The following is a 15,446-nucleotide window of genomic DNA, read 5'->3' on the forward strand; positions in this document are numbered from 1 at the left end:
GCGATGGCAACATCAGGAAAAAGGAACATGAGAAACTAGAGAAATACCAAGGGCTCAGAGAAGAACTGGAGAAGGCTTGGAAGGTGAAGGCCACAGTGGTACCTGTGGTGATCGGAGCACTGGGGGCTGTGACCCCCAAACTGGAGGAGTGGCTACAACAGATCCCTGGAAAAACATCCGAAATCTCAGTCCAGAAAAGTGCAGTCCTAGGAACAGCAAGGATACTGCGCAGAACCCTCAAGCTCCCTGGCCTCTGGTAGAGGACCCGAGCTTGGAAAGTGGATGAGACCACCCGCGGAGGGTGAGAATATATATATATATATATATATATCATGGCACCATATCTACCACACCAGACAAGACCCAAGGTGTAGACTGTGCAAGAGTCCCCTGAGACAGTCCAGCACATAACTGCAGGGACCCGAGCTTGGAAAGTGGATGAGACCACCCGCGGAGGGTGAGAATAGAGTGGTATATATATATATGAGATTATGTCTACCAATGCATATGTGTACGTATTCGATATATGTATATCTTTGTATGAGTGTGTGCACATACCTTAAGACTATTATTAGTATTAATATTAATTTCAAAAGTAAACCAAAATACAGCAATACAGCAGTTTTTTAGTTATGAATGTGTCAGCCTAAGGTATGGAGTCAAATTAGGATCAAATTATATCTGTGCTTGCCTAAACCGATCTGTGCGTGCGTAAACCTATCTGTGCATGTGTAACCAGTTTTGTAGTCGTAGATTTAGTGGGGCTATACCATGCTTACACTTATAATTTGCGGAGTTAAAATTACGCACAAATCGTGGCTAGATTTACAAGTAAAATAACGTGACCTTAACTTGCCTCCACACTCTGATTGGCTAATGAACAAGGAAGTTGTTGCAGTCCTTTGACATGGCACAGCAGATCCTAAAAGCTTAACAAGAAGCAGCAAGCTAAAAGGCCACGACTATCATCCCCTTCCCCAACCAGTCGAGCCACTCAGACCCTAGTTCTGAGAGAGTGATGCTGGCCCACATACACAGCAGCCTTCCATATAGATTAGAGTTCCTGCAGCATGCTTACCAGAACAGCTGGGAAAATTCAGACGCCATCTCACTCTCCCACTTGGAGGGACAGGAGCCTGAAAAAGACAATCGATGTTAGTGGTCGGGAGGATGGAGGTGGTTTGGCAGCACTACCACTAGCTCCCTGTAAAACCTATAATAGAATTCTAAATTCTGCTCCTTCCTTCCGAAGCACTTCCAATTAAAGCATCTTCTCATTGACTGAGTCACAGCAACAGCCAGTGGTTCTGTCTCTGCAGTAGCAGCGCATGTAACTCAAGACCTGAATGTGTTGACAAAGGCCCCTCCAGGTAAGGGTGTCTTCATGTTGGTCCTAGCTTCCTCCTCGAGTAAAAACTTCTCATGCCAGTGTATGTGACCTACCGTCTGTTGTGTTTTATTCTTTCTGGGTTTGCCTACATGTTGTGGTCTCTTCTGTGTGTCCTCAGTGTGTCCTGTGGAGTTTCCTGTGATTTTGCGGGATTCCCTGGAGGTGCTTTTGTTGAACGACAACCAGCTGGAGTGTGTTCCCCGATCGGTCTGCGGCCTGCACAGTCTCACAGAGCTTTACCTTTCCAAGTGAGTTCCTCTGCCTGTTGGGTTTCAGGAAACTGTCCTGGAAACAGTGTGGGGGAGGTTCAAAGGAGTCAAAGTTAAGTAATGGTTGCAGTCCATTTCATGTTCTTAATGATTTGCCAGAGGCTTTTTCACTGAAGCCAATGAATGCATTTCAGTTTCCACAGACTTTGCAACGTTTACTCAGTAGAAAATTCACTCAACAAAAATGGTACATAAAAAACAGTTGCTGGGAACCAGTGCTCTGTGTGACCACCGCTGGTTGCAGCACGTTTGAACACATTCATTAAATACTAAGTTCTATGTTCCGTAACTTCATCTGTTTCTATTTGTGACTGTTGATAAAACTGGGTTTGTCTGATGGCCTGTAAACCTGAGTTTGCTTGGCCACAGTAATCCTGGAATCAGGGAACTTCCAGTAGAGCTCGGTCGACTCTCCAACCTGTGGCAACTGGACATAGAAGATCTCAATATTACCAATGTTCCTGAGGATGTAATAAAAGAAGGTACTGTTGAAAAAAACATGCTCAGTCCCACTATATAACAGATGTAGTGGTGTATTTGCTGCTTGCGTCATTATTAGCATCTGGGTTTGTTTGCTTTGTTAGGTCCTGCGTCTGTCCTTGCTTTCCTTAAGGCACATCTTCGCAAGGCTGAACCTTGTAAACTGCTGAAGATGCTGGTGATCGGCCCCCCCAGGCAGGGCAAGACGTCCCTGCTAGAGGCCCTGCAGACTGGCCGGGCGTCCTCCTTCACCCCAGCGGAGGGCAGTGTCTCCACCTCTACCTGGGTCCTGGACAAGGCCAGTGGAACCAAAACCAACGTGAGGAGAACACCTTTAGTAGAAGACATAACCCCCTATTTTACTTTGTATTTGTAGTGAGAAACATTCCCAAGCTGATTCACCTCCGACTGGTTCTTCAGCCTTTGTTTCATACACAGAAGGACTCGGTGGCGTTTAACGTGTGGGAGATTGGTGGCCAGGCCAGCATGTCCACGGTGAACCAATGTTTCTTCACCGATAAAGCTCTGTATGTGGTGATCTGGAACCTGGCTCTGGGAGAGGAGGCTGTGGCTAACCTTCAGACATGGCTGCTCAACATAGAGGTGAGACCTCCGATGTCCATCTCCTCACACACTGAAAATGTACTTTTTATGATACATTGACTTTTACTTTGGGACGGAGTAGAAACCTGATTTTAAAGATATATATACCCATATCTTGTACTGATACATGGCCACAGGGTAGGAGAGAAAGATGGGTCAGAGAGAGAAATGGCCAGAGTTCACCGGCTTCAGTCAGTGCTCAGTCCCACAGCGTGATAGCTGAACAAGCCTCCCCACGTTTGAGGCTGGATCACAGACTGTGACATGTTTTAGCTCCAAAGTGAATTTTTATGTGTTGTGGGCTGTAGGCACGAGCTCCTAACTCGGCAGTGGTTGTTGTGGGAACACATTTGGATCTAATCGACACCAAGTTCCGTACTGAGAGGTTGGCAACCCTCAGGGCTTATATTCTAGCTCTGTGCCGATCTCCTTCAGGGACTCGAGCCAAGGGCTACCCCGACATCACCGTTAAACACTTGCAGTAAGCACCAACCTTACATTCTACTGCTAATATGTACAGTATTTATGTTTGTTCTGTTATTGGCATTACGGAATTGAAGAGTGTGTATCCCCATACCAGTGAAGTGTCCTGTAAAACCCTGGAGGGTCTGGACTCGCTAAAGAAGCTGGTCTGTCAGGTGACGCTTTCCATGAGGGACAACAGCAGCTCAGCTTTTGGCAGTAAATTACTGGGCAGACTGGTGAGTAAGTGAGAAGGTTCTGAAGTGATTACAGCTTTAAATGATCTATGGCATTTTAATAATCCTCCAACAGATTCCTAAGAGCTACCTGACGCTTCAGGAGGCAGTCATTGCAGAGAAGTGCAGACGAGACCATGAAGGAGACGTACAGTACCTGAGTGATGTTCAGCTGGACGGCATCATCGAGCAGAACCCAGACAACGACATCAGAGACTACGAAGACCTGCAGACTGGTACAGAATGAGACAGAGTCCCCAACATTAAAGTAGTTACTATATTGTTTTCGAAAATGTCCCCATTGATCTTGATGAGCCAATTTACATATCATCATCTGTGTGTGTGTTACTGGACGATGGTGACAGAAAATCTCTCCAAGTAAAACAACTGCTTTAGTGTTTACTTTTAGTCACTTAGTTAAGGTGTAAGGAGTATTAAATGTACACAGCTTGATCAATTAATCAACTACACGCTAATAAGCCAGTGGCAGCTGTCCCTAACCATGACCACCGAGCAATGAAGAAACTTGTCTTCTTCTTCTTCTTGTGTCCATTCAGCCATCAGCTTCCTGATAGAGACCGGAACGCTGCTGCACTTCCCTGACACCAGCCACGGCCTGTGTAGCCTCTACTTCCTCTGTCCTATGTGGCTGTCAGAATGCTTGGAGAGGATTATTCATCTCAAGTCTTCTCGCTCTGTAGCGAGAAATGGTTTGATTCGAGCTGAAGATCTTAGGGTAAGACCGAGGAGTCAGCTGGTAAACATTCGGGTTGTTGTTCTTAAAACCTGAAGTAGACAGATGTCTGTCCAATGTTTGTGGTGCAGATGCTTTTGGTAGGAACTGGCTTCACCACACACACCGAGGAACAGTACTTCCAGTTCCTGGCGAAGTTTGAGATCGCTTTGCCTGTGGCCAACAACAGGTAAATATTGATGACCCACAGATTTAAAGCTCCTTCTTCCCTTCTAGCTGTTTCATCCCATCATATCACACACTGCCTGCGTGTTTCCCCACGTCTTAATGACGTTTATCCTCATTATTTCTTCTCTCATCTTGCTGCAGTTATCTGCTGCCCCACCTCCTTCCCCCCAAACCAGCCATGGACATTCACAGCATTCGTCGGGACACCAACAACACCCTGCTCCGCATTTTTAAGATGAGCTTTGTTCCTGCTGGATTTTGGGAGCGTTTTATTGCTAGAATGCTCATCAGCCTCACAGAGATGGACCTGCACGTACTGAAATCTTACCATCTCAGAATTGACATATAGATATTCTCAGATATTCTTACACACTTCCTTCTTTCATGGCAATCTTTTATTTGTGCAGTTATTTGAACCAAAAAAGAACACTAGAAATCAGCACAGCAGGAACTCTGTGATCTACAGCTTTGCTGGAATCCAGCCGAGGAACCGCTGCAGCACCTTCAGAGTTCGACGCAGCCAGACCATCTACTGGAAGGAGGGGCTGTTGGTCACTTTTGATGGAGGCTACCTCAGGTCAGAGCTTCCAGTGTTTAATATGAGCATGTAGATGTGTTTGGTTCAGAAACTTGTCCTGAGTGTCACATTTGTTTGCTTATGGGTACAGTCATTTCTCTACTCCCCAGTACCTTGAAATCATTAGCCATCGATGCCCAGCGTTCGTTACCTGATGAAACTAATTTCCCAAAAGTCACAGTAATATTGAACTAATGAGGCTGCTGAGCTGCGACTCATTACCTTGACCAAGTGTCTCATTTGATTTCTCCAGCTCCTGCTTCAGATCAGCTGGTTTAACATCCGTCTTACTTCTGCTGCTCCTCTGCTAGGTTTGCTGTAGTCATACACTGGTCAGATGTCCCTCTTCACTGACATTGTTTGTGTCTCTGCAGTGTGGAGTCGTCAGATGTCAACTGGAAGAAGAAGAAGAGTGGAGGCATCAAGATCACCTGCCAGTCAGAGCTGAGAGACTTCTCTGCGATGGCCTTCATCACAGACCACGTCACCGCTCTGATTGAGCAGTGGTTCCCTGGTCAGTGCGCTGCTGTCTGTTTATAGAAGCAGTTGGTAGCTGGAGGTCCGTGACTGATGCTTGTTTTAGATCTAATCTTTGAGAACTAACCAGCCTTGAAGGATGGCCACCTCAGGTCACAGCATCCTTGCAGCCTCAGCCATTAGGTCACATATTTACAACTGCTTCTGTGTGATGCTCATTCAGCCTTTTCCTAGCATTACCATGTCTGTGTGACTAGAGACTAAGTGAAGAATTCTGATTGGACTAATTAGCAAAAATAGCGCCCCTCTGCCAGACCTGATGTGTATGCATGCATCTATCTGTCATCAGCAAGTCAAGTTACTGTACATTTCTTTTGTGTCTTGTAGCTTTGACAGCCACAGAGAGCGATGGGAGTCTCCTCATAGAGCAGTTTGCCCCGTGCTCTCTGTGTGCCTCGTTAAGTGAACAAGACCAGGTGAATCTTTCCACCTGCCACTCTGAGCAGACAAGAGAAAAAGGAGAACTTGAAGGAGACTACCGAAGAGAAGGAGGGCTTCACTATTTTAACATGGAGGACTGTGTTCTCGCTGCAGTGGAGCAGGATCACATCATTTGTCCTCAGCATCCTGAGCAGCTGCTCCCCCTCCAGGAGCTGGTCCCTGAACTCTTTATGACAGACTTCCCTTCACGGTAACTTCTTTTATTTTATTATTAATTTAATTAATTTTATTAAAAAGCAAATATTCTCATTACAAAGATACATTTAGGTGAAATAAAGTTGTTAGTGGTGTTTTATTCATAAAACCTCACAAACGCGGAGAGACATCTTATTACCGGGTCAAGCAGGAGCTTCACTAACAGCTGACTGACTAATGGAATGGACCGGAGAATCCTTATTAAATGTTTGTAAGCTAAAAATTTCATCTGTAATCACAGCCAAGCAAAGCCACGTTACAACTATTCAGTAGAAGATTAAGTGTAATAACAAGTCTAACACATTAACCCAGATTAAAACAGAGTGAGCATACGTCTGGATGAGGTTTAAGCTCATATTGTAAAGGTTAGGATCTCATCGACCCGAACTTCCCACAAGGTATTATGTAACTGAAAATGTATAGTTGACTAGAATGTAAACCTTTTTTCAATTTTAATTCAGTTCATTTATTGTGGCCTGGTAGTTCAGTAGGTGGAGGATCGGCCTGGGAATAAGGTCCCTGGTTCGATCCTCAGTGGGAAGTGTGTCTCCAGACTGTCATGATGTTTGTGCTAGGCTCTTTTTGGAGAAAACCCTACTGGAGTATTCTGAGGAGAAGAACAGAATCCTCGGCCAGGGCGGCAGTGGTACCGTCATCTACCGAGCTCGCTATTGTGACGAGCCTGTGGCCATCAAACGCTTCTACATTAAGAAGTGGCGTGAGGAGAGCATCACCAGTGACACGGGTACGGTTTCCTCTTCCTGTTTGTGTAACTAGGCTCCTGTTTGATAAAGTGCATTATATAAGAATAGTGTTTTGGATTGATGTGGATTTTGCAGGTAGACAGTGAGTCCACGTACATGAACAGTAAGACCTGTAAACGTCTTCTTCTGCAGACACAATGTTGAAACACCTGCAGTCTTCCAATGCCCAGCGCAGCTTCTCTGAGTTCCGCCAAGAGGCCAGTATTCTGCACTCCCTCCACCACCCCTGCATCGTCTCACTAGTGGGCATCAGCATCCATCCTCTATGCTTTGCTTTAGAGTTAGCCCCCCTGGGCAGCCTCAACACTGTGCTGGAGGAGAAGCGCAAAGGCAAGTAGATAATAAGCACGTTTCCACTTCAGGTTCACCTGGAAGCAACGTGTTGTGTTTTCTTTGTAGAGTCCAGATTCATGCCCCTTGGTCACATGCTAACCTTCAAGGTAGCCTATCAAGTCGCTTCAGGACTAGCTTATCTTCACAGGAAGAACATCATATTCTGTGACCTCAAATCTGACAACATCCTGGTGTGGTCCCTGGAGGTCTGTATGCGATGCTAACTGCTACGTATGGAGCCAAAGGCTCCTGTTGCTTCCTGTCTGATCATATTTGTGTTTTTTGTCCAGGTGCAGGATTTAGTCAACATTAAATTGTCTGACTATGGTATTTCTCGACAATCCTTCCATGAGGGCGCGTTGGGGGTTGAAGGCACACCAGGCTACCAGGCTCCCGAGGTCCGACCAGGCGTTGTGTATGATGAGAAGGTACTGAAGCGACGTAGGCAGCATTTTTTAAAGAATATGTGCTGTTAGGGGCTACATGTCTTTGCGTTTGTGCTGTGCAAACACCTTTGGACACACAAACCGCTGTTGCTACAAACAGACCCACCTTGTATTAAAAGCTTACCTATGAATGTGCTGGTGTCTCATCTCTGAAGGTGGACATGTTCTCTTACGGTATGGTGCTGTACGAGTTGCTCTCTGGCCAAAGACCAGTTCTGGGACAGCACCAACTTCAGATAGCAAAGAAGCTCTCCAAAGGCATCCGACCAGTTCTGGGCCGACCTGAAGGAATACAGTTTCACTGCCTCCAGAACATGATGACTGCCTGCTGGGATACCAAACCCGAAAAGGTGAGAGTTCCTTGGTCTTCCAGAACATTTATTCACAGCACGTTTTCTCTACAGAGCAGATAATAACAGTGAGTGTTGGTGTGTGTTGGTCAAAACCCAACAAGTCCTACCTCTGGAATGGGCTCAGGTCCATTCCCCACAGGTTCACATTCAGAGACCACACAGAACAGACGAGGAAAGAGATCAGGACATGTTAGTGGACAGAAGGGGAAGAAGGTCCATGTGGGACCTTTATATGTCTCTCTGGTTAACTGCTACATGTATGTATGCATGTGTGTGCGTGCATGCGTGCGTGCGTGCGTGCGTGCGTGCGTGCGTGCATATTTGTGTATGTGTGCAGAGGCCAATTGCCATGTTGTGTGTGAAGAAGATGCAGCAGCCCAGCTTCCCCTGTCTCAGGTACATCCTGTCCTGTGACAGTCACTCCCAGCTCTTCCTGACCCAGGTGCAAGGATACACTTCCGTGTTTTGGAATGGGGACAAGGACGAGAGGTTTGTCAGGGGTTTGAGTCAGTCACTTCATCAAAATGTCTTTATTCTGTGAAGTTACATTCTTGAACTGTTGTAAAGGAACTACACCGTGGTGAACGTTGAAACGGGCCAGGTGGAGGTGAAGAGGATGTCCTGTCCAGGCACCAGGATCAGCTGCCAGATGAAGCTGTCTACCACTCTGTGGGTGGCCACTGAGGTACCTGTACCCAGCCAGCGGTAGTATTCTATAGGAACCCCTTGTAATAGATTAGTTAGGTTTTACCATGGTATGCTCATAACCTTCTTAAATGTATGGGTAAAAATAAAAGCTTCATCTAATCTTTGAGACCACATAGGTTCTGGATCTAACTGTTTCTACATGTACAATGAGAGCTCCTCAGCTTTCGGCAGGCTTCAAAGCGTTCTACTACACTAAGATTGACAACAGCCCCAACGTTCGCATGTGGGTGCAGGTTTTCTGCTTCCAGGGCCCAGCCTGCACCCACCACAGAGCTCAGCTGTTGATAGAAGCCCTTTGTGCCATATTTATCTTCTGTGTTTTAGGAGCAGGAGGTTTCAATCTACAGTCTGAATGGCATGTGTCCACTCGGCCAACCCCAGAGACGGTTCTCGTGTCCAGCCATCATCACCTGCCTGTTTCCTGTTCCAGCAAGAGAACAGGTGAGTCACACGTCTATTCATCAACACTTTACAATGTGGGACAGAGAAGCTACATTTTTAAAAATAATTTGTCACCAGTGGATCATGGAGTATGGGGGATTTCAGTACTTCTGTACAGAGCAGCGTCCACTGGGGTAGATTATTGTTATAGTTATTAGCTGGAAACTTATGTAGGTGTCACCTAGAGTAAAGGAACCTCTGAAACACGAGTCAGTCAGTGGCTTAACTCCAGGAGCTTCAGTTTGTGAAGTAAACTAATAAAACATTTGTTTTCCTCTTTAAGAGCTTTGCAAGAATGTTTGCAGGAATGTTTGATGGCTTGGTGGCCGTGTACAGCTTGCTGGATGATCTTCCTCTCGAAGGAGAAACATACCTGTGCTCACACACACTTAACAGAACAGTGTTTGGTCTGAAGGACTCGGATCCCAGGCAGAGGTCCTACCCAGTCAAAAGCATGGCTTTGGTCAGCAGAGGCTCCCAGGTTAGCAGCCGCCATGATCAATCAGGCTGAGGTCAAATGGCCTGTTCTCACTCTGCTGTTTCTCTTCCTCTGTCAGCTGTGGTTCTCTAACGGGTCAGGTGTGCTCGTCATTGACACTCAAAGTCTTCTGGCAGTTCAAAGGTTAGAGGCCTACAGTCCACCGTCGTGCATTGTATCCATGGCAACAAGCTTCAGTGTGTGGGGGGAGGAGGCTGTGTGGATGCTGGACGACCACACCAACACCCTGTTGCTTTACCATGCTGACTCCTATGAGCTGTGTGCTAGGTACTGGTAAGTGACAAGCCTAATGTTGAACATATGTGAACATGCTGTTAAAAAATGTAGAGTCAGAAATTATTTAGTAGCATCGTAAGATGATAAATCGTTCTGTTAGCAGTACAGCCAAAAATACAACAAAGCAACAATTAAACACATAGAAAAGTCCTTTGATCTCCTTAGTCCCAGATGGTACAACTGATGATTCAAGTGTCAGCTGGTCGTTAAACTGTTCAGCTGAGCACACGTGGCAAGATTTGAGATATTTCTTGAACGAACATGACTTTTAATCATTGCTTTCAGTTTTAAACTGTTAAAACATGCATTTTAGCTACTTCCTGAGTTACTTAGACATAATCTACATAATATCCCCAAGAATATAAAAGATGATTTATATCTAATACACTGCTCAACAAAGAATGAAGGAGAACTTGTGACTTAGCTTCCTGATGCTCTAAATGCAATAAATCCAGCAGTAAAAGTAGCTGAGAAAGCGTTGTTTCCTTCGGCCAGCTTGTTCTCCTTTGATACACGCAGCATGAAGTATTATTACTGTTACTGTACTGACTGTTGCTGTCACGATTTCAGCTGCGGAGACAGCAATCCTCTAAGAGATGTCTTCAGTGTGCAGCATCCTGGAAGGAGCGCCGGCCTTCAGACTAAGGGCCTTGTCGACAAGCTGGAGTGCACTAATGAGGAGATGACAATGCTCTACAGTGAGGATGCAGGCCTACAAATCATCCAGGAACAGGATTCACTGACGGACTACTGCTCCCTGACGTCACACAGCTCTGTGGAGCCGCTGGGGTCAGACTCCTCCACAACAGAAGCCCGTCCATCCAGTCCTACCAGTTTACAGAGTGACAGGGACCAGGCTCTGGAGCCACACCGATGTGAATCTAGCCCAATACCTGACGTGGGCTCAGCAGAGACACCACAACTGCAAGCTTTCACTGTGCTGCCAGTCAATGGAAGTCTGTGGATCCCCAGGTACAGAAACTCCACAGGTGTAGTGTAGACTGGTTTAAGTGCATAGATCATATATACACTCTATTCTCACCCTCCGCGGGTGGTCTCATCCACTTTCCAAGCTTCGGTCCTCTACCAGAGGCCAGGGAGCTTGAGGGTTCTGCGCAGTATCCTTGCTGTTCCTAGGACTGCACTTTTCTGGACTGAGATGTCAGATGTTTTTCCAGGGATCTGTTGTAGCCACTCCTCCAGTTTGGGGGTCACTGCCCCCAGTGCTCCGATCACCACAGGCACCACTGTGGCCTTCACCTTCCAAGCCTTCTCCAGTTCTTCTCTGAGCCCTTGGTATTTCTCTAGTTTCTCATGTTCTTTTTTCCTGATGTTGCCATCGCTTGGTATTGCCACATCCACCACTACGGCTTTCCTCTGCTCTTTGTCCACCACCACAATGTCTGGTTGGTTCGCCATTACCATTCTGTCTGTCTGTATCTGGAAGTCCCACAGGATCTTGGCTCGCTCGTTCTCTACCACCTTGGGAGGTGTTTCCCACTTTGACCTTGGGGTTTCCAGTCCATACTCCGCGCAGATGTTCCTGTATACTATGCCAGCCACTTGGTTATGGCGTTCCATGTATGCTTTCCCTGCCAGCATCTTACACCCTGCAGTTATGTGCTAGACCGTCTCATGGGCCTCTTTGCACAGTCTACAACTTCGGTCTTGTCTGGTGTGGTAGATCTGGGCCTCTATGGCTCTGGTGCTCAGGGCCTGCTCCTGTGCAGCCAGGATGAGTGCCTCTGTGCTGTCCTTCAGCCCAGCCCTTTCAAGCCATTGGTAGGATTTGTTGAGATCAGCCACTTCAGTTATGTTCCGGTGGTACATCCCGTGTAAGGGCTTGTCCTCCCATGATGGTCCCTCTTCCAGCATCTCATCCTGTGTTCTCCACTGTCTGAGACATTCACTCAGCACGTCATCTGTCGGGGCCTTATCCTTGATGTACTTATGGATCTTGGATGTTTCATCCTGGATAGTGGCTCTCACGCTCACTAGTCCTCGGCCTCCTTCCTTGCGGCTGGCGTACAGTCTCAGGGTGCTGGATTTGGGGTGGAACCCTCCATGCATGGTGAGGAGCTTTCGTGTCTTAACATCTGTGGTCTGTATCTCTTCCTTTGGCCACCTTATTATTCCTGCAGGGTATCTGATCACTGGCAGAGCGTAGCTGTTTATTGCCTGGGATTTGTTCTTGCCATTGAGCTGGCTTCTTAGGACTTGCCTTACTCGTTGGAGGTATTTGCCTGTTGCCGCATTCCTTGTTGCCTGTTCAAGGTTGCCGTTCGCCTGTGGTATTCCAAGGTACTTGTACAGTAGTTGTCCTCAGTGTCTGCTATTGTTCCTTCTGGGAGTGAGACCCCTTCTGTGTGGATTACCTTGCCTCTCTTTGTCACCATCCTCCCACATTTCTCGAGTCCGAATGACATCCCAATGTCCGAGCTGTAGATCCTGGTGGGATGTCTCGCTCTTGTATACATTCTTGCATGTATATATATATATATACCACTCATATATATTACCACACATATATATTAATGTAGAGTGTTGACAAAGTGAAACAGTGAGAACTTATCCGTAGGCGCGGAGGAGATGTGCTCGTGGTTGAGATGCAGTCACATGACCGTCAGCTGAGGGGCCGTGTCACCGCCGTTCTCACGCCTCCAGACTGTGCATCTCTGGGGTGAGCTCAAATGACTTTTACATTAAAATCACCTGTAGGTCTTTGTTTCTAATAAAACGTATCTCATGCAACCTTGAACCAGAGACAGCATGGAATAGCACATAGGAGCTTTTTGCTTTTTGTCTCCGATAAAAGACATACAAACATATAGGCACAAAGAATGTAACAAGGGAAGAAACAACTGTGAACCAAAGCTTTGTCAGTAACATGCGTTTTAGAGGAAGAAGCTTCTTTACCTTTTCCTCTAGCTTTGCTGTGTTTACTGTCAGATACTGTGTAATGCTGATAATTAAATTTTAGTAAAAAGGTTATTTTTTTATTCTGCCATTTAGCCCGCTTTCAGTTCTGTTTATATAATAAAGGAGAGACGCACCCTTCATCGTGTACTTATGATGCCTCACTCAGTCTGTCATTATTTCTGGAGGAAAGCAGCAGCTGGTTCTTTCCAAAAAGGCTCCCTGTGTCCTTATTAGAGGGGGCAGCGTCCTGTAATAAGTAGGTATTATGTGCTACACCTGTCCCACGAGCGACTCCTTCCTGACCCTCGCTGGCCTTAGGGCCTCAGGGTCCATCCAGGTTCTACAGCTACTATTGTAGCAACCCTAACCCTGTCTACTATAAAGCTGAGGTTATGTCAAATACCTTTCTAGACTTGATTGATCCTGTGGTTTAAAGCATTTAGTGAATGAAACTGCCTCAAACAGCCTGAAACAATCATTAACATCATTCACAAATTGGTTGAATCTGAGCTAAAAGGTTATTTAATAACATTGTAGGAGAATGTGCTTTGGTGCAGACATGTAGGAACAGTTCTTGACTGACACTAACTACATGTTTTGTCCTCAGTGGCTTTTCAGAGACCCACTTCCTGGAACTTCCCACGATTTTCTAGGAAGAGCTAATTGCAGTGCAAAGATGTTTTGCTGACTTTGGCTGCATTCCTCCTTTTCCTTGCAGATCCATCTCTTTCTTGTCTCTCACTCGCCCCCTTTTCTTTCCCTCTCTCTCAGCATCCTGAAGGAGGCAGCACTAGTGGCCAAGGACACCGTTGTATGTGGCTTTCAGAAGGAAAACATGGACTGGTGCCTGTGTGTCTGGAGGGGCTGGGGCTGCTGCGAACTGGAAGTCTTCTTCAAGTCCTATGAGGAGCTGGGCCGCTTAGAGAACAACTTGAGGAAAAGAAGGTAGTTTTTGTGCCCCAATGATGGGGCACAGAATCACAGCTCTGTATGGAGGACAAGCCAAGGTGAATACACACTGACAAACTACCAGTGTTCAGAGCAGAGGCTCTGGAATGCTGACATCAGGGCGACAGGAGGGGGATGAGAGCTGTGCGCAGCTGTTGGGTCCTCTCTCTGTGGATGTTACCCAGCAGCACAACGAAGCTTAGTTTCACCAAAGCTTCAGTGTTTAGTTCTGTGTATTGGAGTCGATGCTGTAGGAGGAGGCCGGGACAGTCACACCCTCGGTGTTTCTAGCTTTTCACTATGCCATGTGAATGTGCTGCCAAGGAACTCACATCTGCTCTTATGCAACAGTCATCAAACCTGCTGTTTGGAGGAGAACAATGCTTCTAATTTAAGTTTGATTCGTCAATAGTCTTAAAAAGATAATTGAGAGGCATAAACGTCCTTTGAAAAAGACGTTCCTATGTTTTACCAAAACCTCCTCCACAGATCATCATATTAAATACATTACTACTGTCAGTGATAGGTCTCTGCATGTTTCCTTTGAGTCAGTAGCTTGTCTGTATTGCTTGGTGTATTGATGACAGCCCTCAGGCCAAAAGCATTTATTTAAACCAACAAGAGATCAAGGCATTGAGCTTTTAGGTGGTTTCTGACATTATCTACAGTGTGTGTGTTCCACTGGATGTTTTGTTCAATCTAAAGCAATATCTTAAATTTATTTACTAATACCTTCTTCTAGGCCAGAGGGGACCTCGTTAGTTCTGCTTCCACTCTGGAGGATAAGGCTCAGAGCAGCAGCGGCTTTAGAGCTCATTCCCTTTGAAGCCAAGCATCCCTGAATTCTATTTACAAGGTAGTTGAACGAAAGTAGTTGATCGAACAGAGCAGTCTAAGCTTGTAGCCGTTTGTTTCTTAGCTCAGATTTTGCCTAATAACCTAAAAGACTTAACAAACAGAGTTACACAGGGTCTGACCATCAAACAGCAACATAATAATACATGGAAGGTCATAGATCCTGTTTTGTCAGATGGCACATTGGATCTGACAAGTGTTGCTCCATGGTGATGTTTGTTCAATGTTCAATTAAACCGTAACCACACAATTTATTACTGTCATTAAATCTCGTACTTCCCTCATTATCAAATCATTAAACATTGTTTACAATGATTGAAAATGGAAAAATGTTATAATCCTCCACTAATAGTTTTATGAGCTTTTATGGGTGCAGAGAAACGTCATAACGTCAGTGCTTGGTTTTACAGAAGCTAAAGTCAGAGAAACAGGAGTCAGATCGGCAGCAGTTCCAATATCTGGAGGCTGTAACAAACCATAACTACAGCGCTGAGCTGCCTGAGCTCTGACGAAACTTATTACTGTTCGAATTAATTCCAGGGGAAGTTTCGTTGTTGTGTTGTGAAATAATTCTTTCCATATAGGAGTTTCTATTAGAAAAACGTCCAACAGTTGAAATACTAAAAATTTATGTCACACTATTCCAATGAAGCCAAACTGCTGGTGTATGGAGTGCTGAAGGGACGTGGTTGTTGTTGTTGTGGGAAAGCTATTTATTTTTGTGCACAGGAAGTAACATTGTAAATCAGGTTAGATCAGATTTGTGATCATCTGTGATGTTCCCTATGGCAG

The 15,446-nt window shown here is 45.8% G+C and overlaps 1 protein-coding gene across 4 annotated transcripts in view; it reads left to right on the forward strand.

Moving 5' to 3' along the window:
- Positions 1–14,922, forward strand: part of lrrk1 (leucine-rich repeat kinase 1) — a 51,957-nt gene extending 37,035 nt beyond the window's left edge. For 2 of the 4 annotated variants that reach the window (XM_055507469.1, XM_055507471.1), the window contains 27 exons: positions 1,320–1,370; positions 1,509–1,638; positions 2,029–2,141; positions 2,244–2,458; positions 2,560–2,742; positions 3,051–3,223; positions 3,323–3,443; positions 3,517–3,676; positions 3,998–4,176; positions 4,266–4,363; positions 4,504–4,675; positions 4,770–4,939; positions 5,314–5,453; positions 5,804–6,107; positions 6,688–6,857; positions 7,009–7,206; positions 7,276–7,415; positions 7,500–7,637; positions 7,811–8,005; positions 8,346–8,497; positions 8,576–8,693; positions 9,041–9,157; positions 9,441–9,638; positions 9,715–9,929; positions 10,503–10,904; positions 12,511–12,612; positions 13,623–14,922. In XM_055507469.1, coding sequence (XP_055363444.1) covers positions 1,320–1,370; positions 1,509–1,638; positions 2,029–2,141; positions 2,244–2,458; positions 2,560–2,742; positions 3,051–3,223; positions 3,323–3,443; positions 3,517–3,676; positions 3,998–4,176; positions 4,266–4,363; positions 4,504–4,675; positions 4,770–4,939; positions 5,314–5,453; positions 5,804–6,107; positions 6,688–6,857; positions 7,009–7,206; positions 7,276–7,415; positions 7,500–7,637; positions 7,811–8,005; positions 8,346–8,497; positions 8,576–8,693; positions 9,041–9,157; positions 9,441–9,638; positions 9,715–9,929; positions 10,503–10,904; positions 12,511–12,612; positions 13,623–13,800 — 4,532 coding nt within the window. In that variant the 3' untranslated portion in view covers positions 13,801–14,922. The remainder of the gene's footprint in view (positions 1–1,319; positions 1,371–1,508; positions 1,639–2,028; positions 2,142–2,243; positions 2,459–2,559; positions 2,743–3,050; positions 3,224–3,322; positions 3,444–3,516; positions 3,677–3,997; positions 4,177–4,265; positions 4,364–4,503; positions 4,676–4,769; positions 4,940–5,313; positions 5,454–5,803; positions 6,108–6,687; positions 6,858–7,008; positions 7,207–7,275; positions 7,416–7,499; positions 7,638–7,810; positions 8,006–8,345; positions 8,498–8,575; positions 8,694–9,040; positions 9,158–9,440; positions 9,639–9,714; positions 9,930–10,502; positions 10,905–12,510; positions 12,613–13,622) is intronic. The other 2 variants (XM_055507470.1, XM_029143710.3) reach the window with 2 other exon arrangements.
- The last annotated feature ends 524 nt before the right edge of the window (positions 14,923–15,446 follow it).

Source organism: Betta splendens, chromosome 3 (genome assembly GCF_900634795.4).
Source record: "Betta splendens chromosome 3, fBetSpl5.4, whole genome shotgun sequence".
NCBI lineage: Eukaryota > Metazoa > Chordata > Actinopteri > Anabantiformes > Osphronemidae > Betta > Betta splendens.